The sequence below is a fragment of the Bos taurus genome, chromosome 9, assembly GCF_002263795.3.
Source record: "Bos taurus isolate L1 Dominette 01449 registration number 42190680 breed Hereford chromosome 9, ARS-UCD2.0, whole genome shotgun sequence".
Lineage (NCBI taxonomy): Eukaryota > Metazoa > Chordata > Mammalia > Artiodactyla > Bovidae > Bos > Bos taurus.
Genome location: NC_037336.1, coordinates 23,937,252 through 23,954,258, shown reverse-complemented (window position 1 = coordinate 23,954,258; position 17,007 = coordinate 23,937,252). Strand labels below are relative to the sequence as shown.

Genomic DNA, 17,007 nt, shown 5'->3' with positions numbered 1-17,007 from the left:
TTGCTTTTTCTACATAACGGATGTTGGCAATTTGATCTCTGGTTCCTCTGCCTTTTCTAAATCCAGCTTGAACATCTGGAAGTTCATGGTTCACATATTGCTGAAGCCTGGCTTGGAGAATTTTGAGCATTACTTTGCTAGCGTGTGAGATGAGTGCAATTGTGTGGTAGCTTGAGCATTCTTTGGCATTGCCTTTGGGATTGGAATGAAAACTGACCTTTTCCAGTCCTGTGGCCACTGCTGAGTTTTCCAAATTTGCTGGTATATTGAATGCAGCACTTTAACAGCATCGTCTTTTAGGATTTGAAATAGCTCAGCTGGAATTCCATCACCTGCACTAGCTCTGTTCATAGTGATAGTTCATAAGGCCCACTTGACTTCACACTCCAGGATGTCTGGCTCTAGGTCAGTGACCACACCATCGTGGTTATCTGGGTCATTAAGATTTTTCTTGTATAGTTCTTCTGTGTATTCTTGCCACCTCTTCTTAATATTTTCTGCTTCTGTTAGGTCCATACCATTTCTGTCCTTTATTGTGCCCATCTTTGCATGGAATGTTCCCTTGGTATCTCTCATTTTCCTCAGAGACCATTTCATTGTTAGAGAAATTAGTTTTGTTTAGGCTTCAGAGACACAGCAGAGCAGACCTATGACCTTGCTTCTAACCTGCCTGGACACTGCCCTGGCTGTGAGTGACAGCTATGACTGTAAGAATTGCAGCACCATAGGTAAGACAGGGGACGAATCTTGAGACTGTTGAGCCCCTCAAGACAGGGTGGCCAGTCAAGCCCCGGGCTTAACAACATTCCAAGTTTAAAGGATAAACAGGAACTCAGAGCTGCAATTTGCTCACAGGTTGATGATATCAGTTTGTGTCCTAGGATTATAAGCAGGAACCCTGAAGTGCAGTCTTTGAAGTCTCTTCCACAGAGTGGACGTGCTACCTAGGACCTTTTCCCAATTAGGACTCCAGATGTGCTGTGTCATGGGACTTCCCAGCGCTGTTTGAGTCTGGATGTTGGTTAAAACCCAATTTGATGACGTATCCTCTGCTATTTCTATTTCTCTCTTCAATGTTACTGCATATTGAAAGTAAGCTAGAAAACTCTCTAATAAATATTGGTATTATTTAGTTTGTATAGAATGAGTGGCTTATTAGGTTAACAAACCCTTTGAACCGAGACAAAAGTGAAAACTTTTGGCAAAACATTAATCAAATTTATTTCAGGTGCTTTAAGTTAAAAATTGTCTTTTTTATAAAGAAGAGCTAAGGGTTTGGTTTGGCTTTTTTGTTTTGCAGCTATGTAACCTTCTCTATTTATCTTCTGAAATCTTTTTGTCATTTTGATTAAACAGATACTTAGTGTTTTGTAATCTTCTGTAATCCTATTTGTTGAATTGTCCAAAACCTTTTGATATTTTTGAAAAACTTCCCCCCAAAATTCAAACTCTAAATTAAGTTTTTTTGACCTGAAAATAACTTTAGGAATGTCCAGAGGGGCCCCTAGAACTTCTTAAAGAACATGTTCTCTCTTCTTATAAAAGGAGATGGTAATTAGGTTTATTTGATATGTCAAATTTTATGGGAAGCTTTGTCAAAGAAATTATAATAAACTTTCTTAGGTTATCTTGTATACATGAATGTTATTTAAATATTAGATATTGTAGATATCTAGATATTGTATGAAATATCTAGATATTGTATGAAATTTTAGATATTGTATGAAAATTCTGACAATTCTCATGTGTTCTAGTATAATGTTATCAGTTTAGTTCAGTCATTCAGTCATGTCCAACTCTTTGAGACCCCCATGGACTGCAGCACGCCAGGCCTCCCTGTCCATCACCAACTCCCGGAGCTTTCTCAAACTCATGTCCATCAAGTCAGTGATGCCATCCAACCATCTCATCCTCTGTTATCCCCTTCTCCTTCCGCCTTCAACCATTCCCAGCATTAGGGTCTTTTCCAATGAGTCAGTTCTTCGCATCAAGTGGCCAAAGTATTGGAGTTTCAGCTTCAACATCAGTCCTAACAATGAATATTCAGGACTGATCTCCTTTAGGATGGACTGGTTGATCTCCTTGCAGTCCAAGGGACTCTCAAGAGTCTTTTCCAACACCACAGTTCAAAAGAATCAATTCTTCAGCACTCAGCTTTCTTTAATAATGCAACTCTTACCTTCATACATGACTACTGGAAAAACCATAGCTTTGACTAGATGGACCTTTGTTGGCAAAGTAATGTCTCTGCTTTTAAATATGCTGTCTAGGTTTGTCATGCCTTTTCTTTCAAGGAGCAAGTGGTTTTAATTTCAAGGCTGCAGCCTCCATCTGCAGTGATTTTGGAGCCCCCAAAAATAAAGTCTGTCACTGTTTCCACTGTTTGCCCATCTATTTGCCATGAAGTGATGGGACCAGAAGCCATGATCTTAGTTTTCTGAATGCTGAATTTTAAGCCAACTTTTTCACTCTCCTCTTTCACTTTCATCAAGAGGCTCTTTAGTTCTTCTTCACTTTCTGCCATAAGGGTGGTGTCATCTGCATAATTGAGGTTATTTATATTTCTCCCAGCAATCTTGATTCTAGCTTGTGCTTCATCCAGCCCAGCATTTCTCATGACGTACCCTACACATAAGTTAAATAAACAGGCTGACGATATACAGCCATGGTTTTAAAGATGTGGTCAAAGAAATGACCAAACAGATTTGTCGATTACATTAAATTGAACCTTCATCTTTAATTATTACTATTTTTAAGTCTTTTGTCATTTATACACAATTATTGTTCATACGCCGAGGCTTTTGCAAGTGTATTTATCTTCAAAGAAATTCATGGAAAAGATCCTGACAAATACTCTAGGATGAAAGTATTAGATAAATTTAAGATATTGCACAGAACTGGATTTAAAGGACCCTTTTTTCCTCTCCTTTAAGAAAATGTATCTTACAACAAGGGTTAAAACATTTATTTTTTTTCCTCCCTTCCTGATTCCTCCAGAATTTGAAAACCTAAGTTTTTTTTTTTTCTTCGTGACAATATGTATATTTGCATAAATTCACTGGGAATCTGTTCTCCTCATAACAAGACACCACTGGAAATACTGGCTATATTACCATAGTTTTGGCTGCATTATCATACTCAGGAAAGGTGTACATAGACTCAGATGTGACCAGACAGCTTTAAGGACCTACTCAAGAAAAATAAATAAATAAACTGGCCAGATACCTTGTTTACAAGGTTCAAGCAAAACAAACTTGAAAAAGAGCTTATATGGTCAGTCACTATTCTCATGGCATTTATGTAAATAATCAAAACAAGTTCAATACCAACAAGTTAGTTTTACTATGAGTGTCTTTAATAAAAGGATAAACATGGGAGAAAGAAATCATATTTTCACTTACACAGATATTAAGTTCTAGTCCTACCAATGATCTTCAAGGTTTTGTTACATACCTATATATGCTGGACTGGATTCCAAATTTTTCTGCTGTTGTTGTTCAGCCATGTCTGACTCTTTGTGACCCCATGTACTGCAGCACACCAGGCTTCTCCATCCTTCATTACCTCCCAGAGTTTGCTTAAACTCATGTCCATTGAGTCAGTGATTCAACCCAACCATCTCAACTTCTGTCGCCCCATTCTCATCCTGTCCTCAGTCTTTCCTAGAATCAGGGTCTTTCCCAATGAGCCAGCTCTTGGCAGCAGGTAGCCAAAGTAACTCTTTGGTCAAATATTTTTCCTATCCTTACATGTCTGGCTACTCCTCTTCAAACTAATGTTTTCAATTTTCTTCCACTTTTCTGGTTTGAAATCAGTAAGAAAAAAAAGACTGCTCTTGAATTTCCTTAGAACAGTCTATACCAGGTCCTCCTCACGACCTGGAAGGTAACCAAACTTCAAGGACTTGAAACTTGAGTACACATCTCACAGCTAAAGAAGACTGCACCTGACAGCTGGTCCTGTACAAACACTGCTGCTGCTGCTGCTAAGTCACTGCAGTCATGTCCAACTCTGTGTGACCCCATAGACGGCAGCCCACCAGGCTCCCCCATCCCTGGGATTCTCCAGGCAAGAACACCAGAGTGGGCTGCCATTTCCTTCTCCAATGCATGAAAGTGAAAAGTGAAAGTGAAGTCGCTCAAGTGGTGCCCGACCCTCAGCGACCCCATGGACTGCAGCCTACCAGGCTCCTCCATCCACGGGATTTTCCAGGCAGGAGTACTGGAGTGGGGTGCCATTGCCTTCTCCAGTACAAACACTGGAAACGCCTAAATCAAACTGACTAGGAAAAGAAGCAGCTAATAACTGAGGCAGACAGCTTTCCAAAGATGACCTGACCAGGCTTGTATACCCGTTTAGTCACTGTTGCTTTTCTCTTTCACGGAAAGACAACACCCTTTCTCTCTTTCACGGAAAGACAACACCCAACATACCTACTGGTATTTCTCAAATTATAGTGAAAGGGGACAACTTCTTCTTTTGATTATGGCTTTTCAGAATCTCCATGACAAATTAATCTTTTCACTTGCCAGTTTTTTTGTTTGTTTGTTTTTCTTTTTTGAGTTAGAAGGTTCAGAATTCACTTAAGTTTTTCTTTGTCTGGACTATTAACTATTCTGGATTCTTACCTAGATTCATGGCTTCTGAATTTGCAACCTTACGGCCTGTATTATTGGGTAATACATTTGGTTCTAAACAGTTCTTTTGAAATAACAATACTATTTTAATGGCCTTCCCAGGTGGTGTTAGTAATAAAGAACCTGCCAGTGAAGGAGATGTAAGAAATGTGGGTTAGATCCCTGGGTCGGGAGGATCCCCTGGAGGAGGGCATGGCAACCCACTCCACTATTCTTGTCAGAACAATCATATAGACAGAAGAACCTGGCAGGCTACAGTCCATAGGGTCACAAAGAGTCAGAGACAACTCAAACGAATTAGTATGCATGCATGGTCACCTTGAGTGGGAACTTCCAGGAAGCATACCTGACTCCAGGTTTGGCTCAGTAGGAAGAGCCTTTTTTCCCTTGGGTCTGAGTAAATGTCAAACAAAACATGATTAGAGAAGCAGAAACTCAATTGCATAGAAGAATCAGAGAGAAAGACCACTTCCAACAGAGTCACCTGACACTCCCCCTTTCCCAACATGATTTCTTCTATCGGCTACTCTCAGGCTTAAGGTCTTTGTTTAGAACCATCACACAATTTGGTTCTAAACTTCTAACTCTGTATAACTATTTTAAGTTCTGTATTTTGTTGCCTGTCAAATCTTTGTACAACCAGTTTGTCCAACAAGATGAGGCCTGCTCCACATTTCAAAATGATCAGAACGATCTCAAACGATTTAAGATCTTAAGATCGCAATTTCTCCCTCCTACTCCTCCTTGGTAGGTTTTCTCAATAGGTTTCCAATCGGTGCATTTTCCCGCCAAGGTGGGGCACAACACCCAGCAAGAAGTCCTTCTTGGCACCGAAGGACAAAGGCCACTGAAACTAGAAAACCTGCCTCTTCATCAGCGATGCTTTCAGAAAAAAGTAGAAAACGTCAAACTGAATTAAAAAAAAAAAATCATTTAAAATAGTTGGAAGGACACACTACCAAAGAAGGCATCAATTACTCCTTGTTAATAACATACTCCAACAAGAGAGCATCACTCACAGACCCACTGGAAGGGAACATTTCCTGTGTACCTAGCTACTTAGCCTATGAGAAACCATCACTACCTGAACTCTCACCTCAACCCAGGGACTTTCTTCAAAACAACTCCTTTCAACTTCCTCCTTCTTCTCTTTAACATAATGGGCCTCTCCTTTGTTGAACTTACCTATGGCTTTTGCTATAGTTCGCTTGTCCCAACTCCAATTCCTTGGCTACACCCAAATAAGCCCATTTTGCTGGTAAAAGAACTGGATATTTTATTTTTATCTTGAAAGCTTCATGCCTTCCACTTTATTCTGCAGTTCTCCAAAAGGAGGCTGCCCACTTCATGGCAGTGTGAACTTAAATGTATCACCTAAAGTATCTTCTTTCGTCTTTTTTTTTTTTTTTTTTTAACACTACTGAGAAAGATTGAGGGCAAGGGGAGAAAGCCGCGGACAGAGGATGAGATGGTTGGATGGCATCACAAACTCAATGGACGTGAGATTGTGCAAACTCAGTTAGATACTCAAGGACCGGGAAGCCTGGTGTGCTGCAGCTCACAGGGTCCCAGAGAGTCTGACACGACTTGGCCACTGAACAACAACAACTGAGTACAGGAATAAGAAAGTATTCAGCATTTGAATGAAATTTAAATAAATTCAGCACTGAAATCATGCGTCTTTATCCTTTTGAAAATGTCAACATCAGCTATTTCTTCACCTTCACAGGAAAGTTCCACTGACCTTTTCCCATCACCTTCCCTCAAAGGGCTCTGCGTCGCTCTGCACAGGATACCTGCGCCCCGCACAGGGCAGTGGGCCTGCGCATGGCCTCATACGGACAGCGCCGCCGAAGCCCCGCGGGTCGTCGTCTGGAATTCTAGTGAAGAAGCGCTAAAGTCCATTACACAGTGACTGCTAGGGTTCGCCAAGACACGCTCCTTAAAGTGCAGCTCCCGCAGCCACAGGGACCTGAAGACAGCACTGGCGACGACATCCCCTTCCCCCTCTTCTGCGCCCCTCTTCCGCCCCGTTGCGCCCTTCTTCCGCCCCGACGTGCCCCTCTTCCGGTCTGTCCGGCTTCCCTTCCGCTTTTCCACTCCGTCCCGGACGCGCCGGCCGCCCTCTCTCTGGCCCGCTGCTTCCAGGTTCCTATGTTAAATGTCTGCTCCTTCTCTGGGCGTCTGGGTTTTCCGCTCCTCTGCGGGCACCCCAGACCCAGGAGCCCCGGACGCGGAGCGCCCCGCTCTCTGCCAGGTGCCTGCAGGTGCTCATGTAGTAAGCGATCTCGGAAAGCGGGTCTCTGGGCCCGAGCTTCGCTATGCAGGGCTGGGGCCCCTAAGCTCTGAACTCCTGCAGTCCTGCTTTTTTTCAGGCTTCCATGTAAACGTGGAGAAGAAAGACAGTCCAGGAGAATTTCCAAAGGGGAGGGGAGAGAAGTTACCAAGGCTGTACCTTTTCTTTTTTTAATTTAAATTTATTTATTTTAATTGGAGGCTAATTATTTTACAATATTGTATTGGTTTTGCCATACATCAACATGAATCCGCCACGGGGGTACACGTGTTCCCCATCCTGAACCCCCCTCCCACCTCCCTCCCGGTACCATCCCTCTGGGTCATCCCAGTTCACCAGCCCCAAGCATCCTGTAACCTGCATTGAACCTGTACTGGAGATTCATTTCTTATATGATATTATACATGTTTCAGTGCCATTCTCCCAAATCATCCCAACCTTTCCCTCTCCCACAGAGTCTAAAAGACTGTTATATTTTATTCCATTGATCTATATTTCTGTCTTTGTGCCAGTACCATACTGTCTTGATAACTGTGGCTTTGTAGTAGAGCCTGAAGTCAGGTAGGTTGATTCCTCCAGTTCCATTCTTCTTTCTCAAGATCACTTTGGCTATTCGAGCCCAGAGATAAATCCACGCACATATGGACACCTTATCTTTGACAAAGGAGGCAAGAATATACAGTGGATTAAAGACAATCTCTTTAACAAGTGGTGCTGGGAAATCTGGTCAACCACTTGTAAAAGAATGAAACTAGACCACTTTCTAACACCATACACAAAAATAAACTCAAAATGGATTAAAGATCTCAACGTAAGACCAGAAACTATAAAACTCCTAGAGGAGAACATAGGCAAAACACTCTCTGACACACATCACAGCAGGATCCTCTATGACCCACCTCCCAGAATATTGGAAATAAAATAAAAAATAAACAAATGGGACCTAATTAACCTTAAAAGCTTCTGCACATCAAAGGAAACTATTAGCAAGGTGAAAAGACAGCCTTCAGAATGGGAGAAAATAATAGCAAATGAAGCAACCGACAAACAACTAATCTCAAAAATATACAAGCAACTCCTACAGCTCAACTCCAGAAAAATAAATGACCCAATCAAAAAATGGGCCAAAGAACTAAATAGACATTTCTCCAAAGAAGACATACAGATGGCTAACAAACACATGAAAAGATGCTCAACATCACTCATTATCAGAGAAATGCAAATCAAAACCACTATGAGGTACCATTTCACACCAGTCAGAATGGCTGCGATCCAAAAGTCTACAAATAATAAATGCTGGAGAGGGTGTGGAGAAAAGGGAACCCTCTTACACTGTTGGTGGGAATGCAAACTAGTACAGCCACTATGAGGAACAGTGTGGAGATTCCTTAAAAAACTGGTAATAGAACTGCCTATGATCCAGCAATCCCACTGCTGGGCATACACACTGAGGAAACCAGAAGGGAAAGAGACACATGTACCCCAATGTTCATCGCAGCACTGTTTATAATAGCCAGGACATGGAAGCAACCTAGATGTCCATCAGCAGATGAATGGATAAGAAAGCTGTGGTACATATACACAATGGAGTATTACTCAGCCATTAAAAAGAATACATTTGAATCAGTTCTAATGAGGTGGATGAAACTGGAGCCTATTATACAGAGTGAAGTAAGCCAGAAGGAAAAACATAAATACAGTATACTAACACATATATATGGAATTTAGAAAGATGGTAACAATAACCCAGTGTACGAGACAGCAAAAGAGACACTGATGTATAGAACAGTCTTATGGACTCTATGGGAGAGGGAGAGGGTGGGAAGATTTGGGAGAATGACATTGAAACATGTAAAATATCATGTAAGAAACGAGTTGCCAGTCCAGGTTCGATGCACGATACTGGATGCTTGGGGCTAGTGCACTGGGACGACCCAGAGGGATGGTATGGGGAGGGAGGAGGGAGGAGGATTCAGGATGGGGAACACATGTATACCTGTGGCGGATTCATTTTGATATTTGGCAAAACTAATACAATTATGTAAAGTTTAAAAATAAAATAAAATTAAAAAAATAAAAATAAAAGACTGTTATATACATCTGTGTCTCTTTTGCTGTCTCACATACAGGGTTATCATTACCATCTTTCTAAATTCCATATATATGCATTAGTATACTGTATTATGCGGTATGGTAGTTTGAGTATTCTTTGGCATTGCCTTTCTTTGGGATTGGCATGAAAACTGACTTTTTCCAGTCCTGTGGCCACTGCTGAGTTTTCCAAATTTGCTGGCATATTGAGTGCAGCACTTTCACAGCATCATCTTTCAGGATTTGCAATAGCTCAACTGGAATTCCATCACCTCCCCTAGCTTTGTTCGTAGTGATGCTTTCTAAGGCCCACTTGACTTCACATTCCAGGATGTCTGGCTCTAGGTCAGTGGTCACACCATCGTGATTATCTGGGTCATGAAGATCTTTTTTGTACAGTTCTTCTGTGTATTCTTGCCATCTCTTCTTAATATCGTCTGCTTCTGTTAGGTCCATACCATTTCTGTCCTTTATTAAGCCCATCTTTGCATGAAATGTTCCTTTGGTATCTCTGATTTTCTTGAAGAGATCCCTAGTCTTTCCCATTCTGTTGTTTTCCTCTATTTCTTTGCATTGATTGCCGAAGAAGGCTTTCTTATCTCTTCTTGCTATTCTTTTGAACTCTGCATTCAGATGCTTATATCTTTCCTTTTCTCCTTTGCTTTTCGCTTCTCTTCTTTTCACAGCTATTTTGTAAGGCCTCCCCAGACAGCCATTTTGCTTTTTTGCATTTCTTTTCTGTGGGAATGGTCTTGATCCCTGTCTCCTGTACAATGTCACGAACCTCATTCCATAGTTCATCAGGCACTCTATCTATCATATCTAGGCCCTTAAATCTATTTCTCACTTCCACTGTATAATCATAAGGGATTTGATTTAGGTCATACCTGAATGGTCTAGTGGTTTTCCCTACTTTCTTCAATTTCAGTCTGAATTTGGCAATAAGGAGTTCATGATCTGAGCCACAGTCAGCTCCTGGTCTTGTTTTTGCTGACTGTATAGAGCTTCTCCATCTTTGGCTGCAAAGAATATAATCAATCTGATTTCAGTGTTGACCATCTGGTGATGTCCATGTGTAGCGTCTTCTCTTGTGTTGTTGGAAGAGGTTGTCTGTTATGACCAGTGCATTTTCTTGGCAAAACTCTATTAGTCTTTGCCCTGCTTCATTCCGTATTCCAAGGCCAAATTTGACTGTTACTCCAGGTGTTTCTTGATTTCCTACTTTTGCATTCCAGTCCCCTGTAATGAAAAGGACATCTTTTTGGGGTGTTAGTTCTAAAAGGTCTTGTAGGTCTTCATAGAACCGTTCAACTTCAGCTTCTTCAGCATTACTCGTTGGGGCAGAGACTTGGATTACTGTGATATTGAATGGTTTGCCTTGGAAATGAACAGAGATCATTCTGTCGTTTTTGAGCTTGCATCCAAGTACTGCATTTCGGACTCTTTTGATGACCATGATGGCCACTCCATTTCTTCTGAGGGATTCCTGCCCGCAGTAGTAGATACAATGGTCATCTGAGTTAAATTCACCCATTCTAGTCCATTTCAGTTCGCTGATTCCTAGAATGTCAACATTCACTCTTGCCATCTCTTGTTTGACCACTTCCAATTTGCCTTGATTCATGGACCTAACATTCCAGGTTCCTATGCAATATAGCTCTTTACAGCATCGGACCTTGCTTCTATCACCAGTCACATCCACAGTTGGGTATTGTTTTTGCTTTGGCTCCATCCCTTCATTCATTCTGGAGTTATTTCTCCACTGATCTCCAGTAGCATATTGGGTACCTACTGACCTGGGGAGTTTCTCTTTCAGTATCCTATCATTTTGCCTTTTCATACTCTTCATGGGGTTCTCAAGGCAAGAATACTGAAGTGGTTTGCCATTCCCTTCTCCAGTGGACCACATTCTGTCAAATCTCTCCACCATGACCCCCCCCCCCCCGTCTTGGTTTGCCCCACGGGCATGGCTTAGTTTCATTGAGTTAGACAAGGCTGTGGTCCTAGTGTGATTAGATTGACTAGTTTTCAGTGAGTATGGTTTCAGTGTGTTTGCCCTCTGATGCCCTCTTGCAACACCTACCATCTTACTTGGGTTTCTCTTACCTTGGGCATGGGGTAGCTCCTCTGGTCGCTGCCCCTGGCCTCAGGCATGGGGGCGTGGGGTGGTTCCTTCCGGCCGCCGCCCCGACCTTGGACGCAGGCTAGCTCCTCTCGGCTGTTCCTGCGCTGTCGCAGTCTGGTACTCTCAGCCGCTGCCCCTGACCTCGGACGTGGGGTAACTCCTCTTGGCCGCTGCCCTTCAGGCATAGGGTCCTCCCAGCTTCTGCCCCTGACCTCGGACGTGGGGTGGCTCCTCTTGGCCGCGCTATGGCGTGCCATGTTGCAGCCGCCTGCGCTCTTGCACTCATCTCACACGCTAGTAAAGTAATGCTCAAAATTCTCCAAGCCAGGCTTCAGCAATATGTGAACCGTGAACTTCCTGATGTTCAAGCTGGTTTTAGAAAAGGCAGAGGAACCAGAGATCAAATTGCCAACATCTGCTGGATCATCGAAAAAGCAAGAGAGTTCCAGAAAAACATCTATTTCTGCTTTATTGACTATGCCAAAGCCTTTGACTGTGTGGATCACAATAAACTGGAAAATTCTGAAACAGATGGGAATACCAGACCACCTGATCTGCCTCTTGAGAAATTTGTATGCAGGTCAGGAAGCAACAGTTAGAACTGGACATGAAACAACAGACTGGTTCCAAATAGGAAAAGGAGTTCGTCAAGGCTGTATATTATCACCCTATTTATTTAACTTATATGCAGAGTACATCATGAGAAACGTTGGACTGGAAGAAACACAAACTGGAATCAAGATTGCCAGGAGAAATATCAGTAACCTCAGATATGCAGATGACACCACCCTTATGGCAGAAAGTGAAGAGGAACTCAAAAGCCTCTTGATAAAAGTGAAAGTGGAGACTCAAAAAGTTGGCTTAAAGCTCAACATTCAGAAAACGAAGATCATGGCCTCCGGTCCCACCACTTCATGGGAAATAGATGGGGAAAGAGTGGAAACAGTGTCAGACTTTATTTTTCTGGGCTCCAAAATCACTACAGATGGTGACTGCAGCCATGAAATTAAAAGACACTTACTCCTTGGAAGGAAAGTTATGACCAACCTAGATAGCATATTCAAAAGCAGAGACATTACTTTGCCAACAAAGGTTCATCTAGTCAAGGCTATGGTTTTTCTTGTGGTCATGTATGGATGTGAGAGTTGGACTGTGAGGAAGGCTGAGCGCCGAAGAATTGATGCTTTTGAACTGTGGTGTTGGAGAAGACTCTTGAGAGTCCCTTGGACTGCAAGGAGATCCAACCAGTCCATTCTAAAGGAGATCAGCCCTGGGATTTCTTTGGAAGGAATGATGCTAAAGCTGAAACTCCAGTACTTTGGCCACCTCATGCAAAGAGTTGACTCATTGGAAAAGACTCTGATGCTAGGAGGGACTGGGGGCAGGAGGAAAAGGGGACGAGAGAGGATGAGATGGCTGGATGGCATCACTGACTCGATGGATGTGAGTCTGAGTGAACTCCGGGAGTTGGTGATGGACAGGGAGGCCTGGCGTGCTGCAATTCTTGGGGTCACAAAGAGTCGGACATGATTGAGTGACTGATCTGATCTGATCTGATACTGTATTAGTGTTTTCCTTTCTGGCTTACTTCACTCTGTGTAATAGGCTCCAGTTTCATCCACCTCATTAGAACTGATTCAAATGTATTCTTTTTAATTGCTGAGTAATACTCCATTGTGTATATGTACCACAGCTTTCTATCCATTCATTTGCTGATGGACATCTAGGTTGCTTCCATGTCCTGGCTATTATAAGCAGTGCTGCAATGAACATTGGGGTTCACGTGTCTCTTTCAATTCTGGTTTCCTCGGTGTGTATGCCCAGCAGTGGGATTGCTGGGTCATAAGGCAGTTCTATTACCAGTTTTTTAAGGAATCTCCACACTGTTCTCCATAGTGGCTGTACTAGTGTACCTTCTTAAACATCTTTTCTGCATTCTTGAGCAGAGAGAGGTTTTTTTGTCGTTGATTTGTTAAAGACAGCATATATACCACATGTGATAGGAACATTGTGTGTGTGTGTGTGTATGTGTGTGTGTGTGTGTATCTGTCTGTCTCTCTGTCTGTGTGTGTGTCTGTACTAGACAGTCATGTCCAACTCTGTGACCCCGTGGACTGTAGCCCGCCAGGCTCCTCTGTCCATCTAATTCTCTAGGCAAGAATACTGGAATCCATTGCCATTCCCTTCAGGGCATCTTCTGGACCCAGGGGATCAAACCTGAGTCTCCTGCATTGAAGGAAGATTTTTTATTGTCTGAGCCACCAGGAAGCTTCATTATACTGCTCAGTTCAGTTCAGTCACTCAGTCCTCTCTGACTCTTGGCAACCCCATGGATTGCAGCACGCCAGGCCTCCCTGTCCATCACCAACTCCCAGATCTTACTCAAACTCATGTCCATTGAGTCAGTGATGTCATCCAACAATCTCATCCTCTGTCCTCTCCTTCTCTTCCTGCCTTCAACCTTTCCCAGCATCAGGGTCTTTACCAATGAGTTCTTTGCACCAAGTAGCCAAAGTATTAGAGTTTCAGCTTCAGCATCAGTCCTAACAATGAATATTCAGGACTGATTTCTTTTAGGATGGACTAGTTGGATCTCCTTGCTATCCAAGGGACTCTCAAGAGTCTTTTCCAACACCACAGTTCAAAAGAATCAATTCTTCAGCACTCAGCCTTCTTTATAATGCAACTGTCATATCCATACATGACTACTGGAAAAACCATAGCTTTGACTAGATGGACCTTTGTTGACAAAACAATGTCTCTGCTTTTAAATATGCTGTCTGGGGTGGTCATAGCTTTTCTTCCAAGAAGTAAGCGTCTTTTAATTCCATGGCTCCAGTCACCATCTGCAGTGATTTTGGAGCCCCCCCAAAATAGTCTGCCACTGTTTCCACAGTTTCCCCATCTATTTGCCATGAAGTGATGGGATGCCATGATCTTCGTTTTCTGGATGTTGAGTTTTAAGCCAACATTTTCACTCTCATCATTTACTTTCATCAAGAGGCTCTTTAGTTCTTCTTCGCTTTCTGCCATGGGTGTGGTGTCATCTGCATATCTGAGGTTATTGATATTCCTCCGGGCAATCTTGATTCCAGCTTGTGCTTCTTCCAGTCCAGCGTTTCTCAAGATGTACTCTGCATATAAGTTAAATAAGTAGGGTGACAATATACAACCTTGACAAACTCTTTTCCCAATTTTGAACCAGTCTGTTGTTCCATATCCAGTTCTAACTGTTGCTTCCTGACCTGCATACAGATTTCTCAGGAGGCAGGTCAGGTGGTCTAGTATTCCCATCTCTTTCAGAATTTTCCACAGTTTGTGGTGATGCACACAGTCAAAGGCTTTGGCGTAGTCAATAAGGCAGAAGTTGATGTTTTTCTGGAACTCTCTTGCTTTTTTTGATGATCCAACAGATGTTGGCAGTTTGTATACTGCTCAACAAGCTTACAGTTATTTGCCAATCAGAGATGCTTTGAAAGGTGGCTGAAAGGAGGCTTATGTTTCTCCAGGAATGGGATTTGGGATTGTTTTGTCAAAGAAGATGGATGGATGTGATGTCATGTATGGATGTGAGACTTGGACTATAAAAGAAAGCTGAGTGTCAAAGAATTGATGCTTTTGAACTGTGGTGTTGGATAAGACTCTTGAGAGTCCCTTGGACTGCAAGGAGATCCAACCAGTCCATCCTAAAGGAGATCAGTCCTGAATATTCATTGGAAAGACTGATGTTGAAGCTGAAACTCCAATACTTTGATCACCTGATGTGAAGAACTGACTCATTGGAAAAGACCCTGATGCTGGGAAAGATTGAAGGCAGGAGGAGAAGAGGAAGACATAGGATAAGATAGTTGGATGGCATCACAGATTAGATGGACATGACATGGTTTTGAGTAAGCTCTGGGAGTTGGTGATGGACAGGGAAGCCTAGTGTGCCGCAGTTCATGGGGTCACAAAGAGTCTGGCATGACTAAGCAACTGAACTGTCAAGGAGGAGGAACTGAAGGTGGGTCTCAGTAAATACAGGGTTGATAAACAAGATGTGTACAATAAGGAGGAAGTGGCAAACAAGATTGAACCAATAGGAAGAAGTTCTTACTGGAAGTATTTCATTTCTATTTAATATGATTGGATCATTTCATGTCTCTTCCTTGGTTCTTATCACAACAGAGATTTTGGAATGACAGACTAAAGAGCTTGAAGCAATAAACAAGTCACAGTACAGTTCAACTCAAACAGACCGATCTTTCCTCAGACCTTTCCTAAGACATGAGCAGAGCAGGCCAACTCTGAAGGAGTCATAGTCTTCGTACTCCCTCTTGGCATCCCCCTTTTCATACTTCCCGTAGCCTCCTTTTGGTTGTGCCCTATGCAAAATAGAGCTTATATCCACCACCAGTCAAGAAAGGAGATGCAGATGGGCATATATTCAAGGCCAATTGACAATTTCAAGTTATATAACAACAGGCTCAGTTGTGTATGTCTTCCCATAATTTAGTCTGTTCTAATCAGATGTGTATATGTATAGATTATTTATGAGCCCTTAATTGGCTCCTGGCTGCCTATAGTTCCTTGAGGAAGCCCCTGTGGTTAGTTTGTATCCTCTGTGTGCTTAGGGCACCTGTGCAGGAGTTGGAAAAGTCTCTGTGATTATTTTTGTAGCATATCTGTGAGCTCTCCTGGGAGTACCTGGGTGGAATTTAAAGGTCAGCTTGTATCCCTTTCCGCTAGGCCACCTCTCCTTGCTCATGAGTAAATTCCTATCTAGCAATATGAAATGGGGGGGGGGGGGCTTCCCCAGTGGTTCAACAGTAAAAGAATCTGCCTGCAATGCAGGAGATGCAGGAGGCATGTGTTTGATCCCTGGGTTGGGAAGATCTCCTGAAGGAGGAAATGACAACCCACTCCAATATTCTTGCCTGGAAAATCCCATGGACAGAGGAACCTGGCGGACTACAGTCCATGGGGCTCACAAAGAGACATGACTGAGCACACACTTGTAAATATGAAATGGGCAACTTGGACCATTACACACTGTTGAACAAAATATTCACTTGATTTAAAGGTGATTCAGGAGCACTAACTAGTTTGCATAATGAATGGGAGTAACTAGATGTCTGGTTTGTGTCATGAATTTGTATAGGACATGTGGTATTGCACCAGCTTTGTGTATTAATACAGGATATTGCATTTTTCCAAGGTTGGCAGCTTCAGCAGCTTGTGTAGATCCCTGATAGCATCTTTCTTTCTTAACGCATCTCATTTAAGGATGAGTCTATCCGATATCTTATCTTTTCTGTGAGTATTTGGTTACTTGCCAGTTCTCAAAGAATTTAGCGTCAAATTGAGGAGATAAAATATGTAAAGTTTCATACATGTATTAATATATATGGTTATAAAATTATATACATAATCAAAAGGGGTCCAAAGCACTTAGGAGTTTGGCCAGTTGTGCTGGCAACAAGTGAAGATCATGGGAAGTAGCACAGATGACACATAAGCATTTCAGCTCTGTAACTAATATGCTAAGAGATCAGCCAGCATTTCTTTTCTCTTATTATGCTTCACACCCAGAAGTTCCTCTTCACCCACAGATATAAGCATGTAATTGGAAAAGATGAGAATCTGCAGTGACATGTCAGTGGTGTGATGCAGTGACACTCAGGGATTGAACCTGGGTGTTCTGTATTGCAGGGAGATTCATCACCAACTAAGCCACCAGGTAATTAGCCTTGATAAATTGGGATCTACTTTGAGTCTAAACCACAGAAAAGAATTTAAGTGTCCTGAAAGGACAGGAAGGTGGGAGCTGGGAAGGCTGACTCCAGGATATCTGATATTTGCTTCTCATATCCTGTAGG

At 42.4% G+C, this 17,007-nt stretch overlaps 1 protein-coding gene across 2 annotated transcripts in view; it reads right to left on the bottom strand.

The window, feature by feature from the left end:
* Positions 1–6,706, bottom strand: part of ECHDC1 (ethylmalonyl-CoA decarboxylase 1) — a 53,359-nt gene extending 46,653 nt beyond the window's left edge. For both annotated transcript variants that reach the window (XM_005210692.4, XM_024996766.2), the window contains exon 1: positions 6,382–6,706. In XM_005210692.4, the coding sequence (XP_005210749.1) occupies positions 6,382–6,391 (10 nt within the window). In that variant the 5' untranslated portion in view covers positions 6,392–6,706. The remainder of the gene's footprint in view (positions 1–6,381) is intronic.
* Between the last annotated feature and the right edge of the window lie 10,301 nt (positions 6,707–17,007).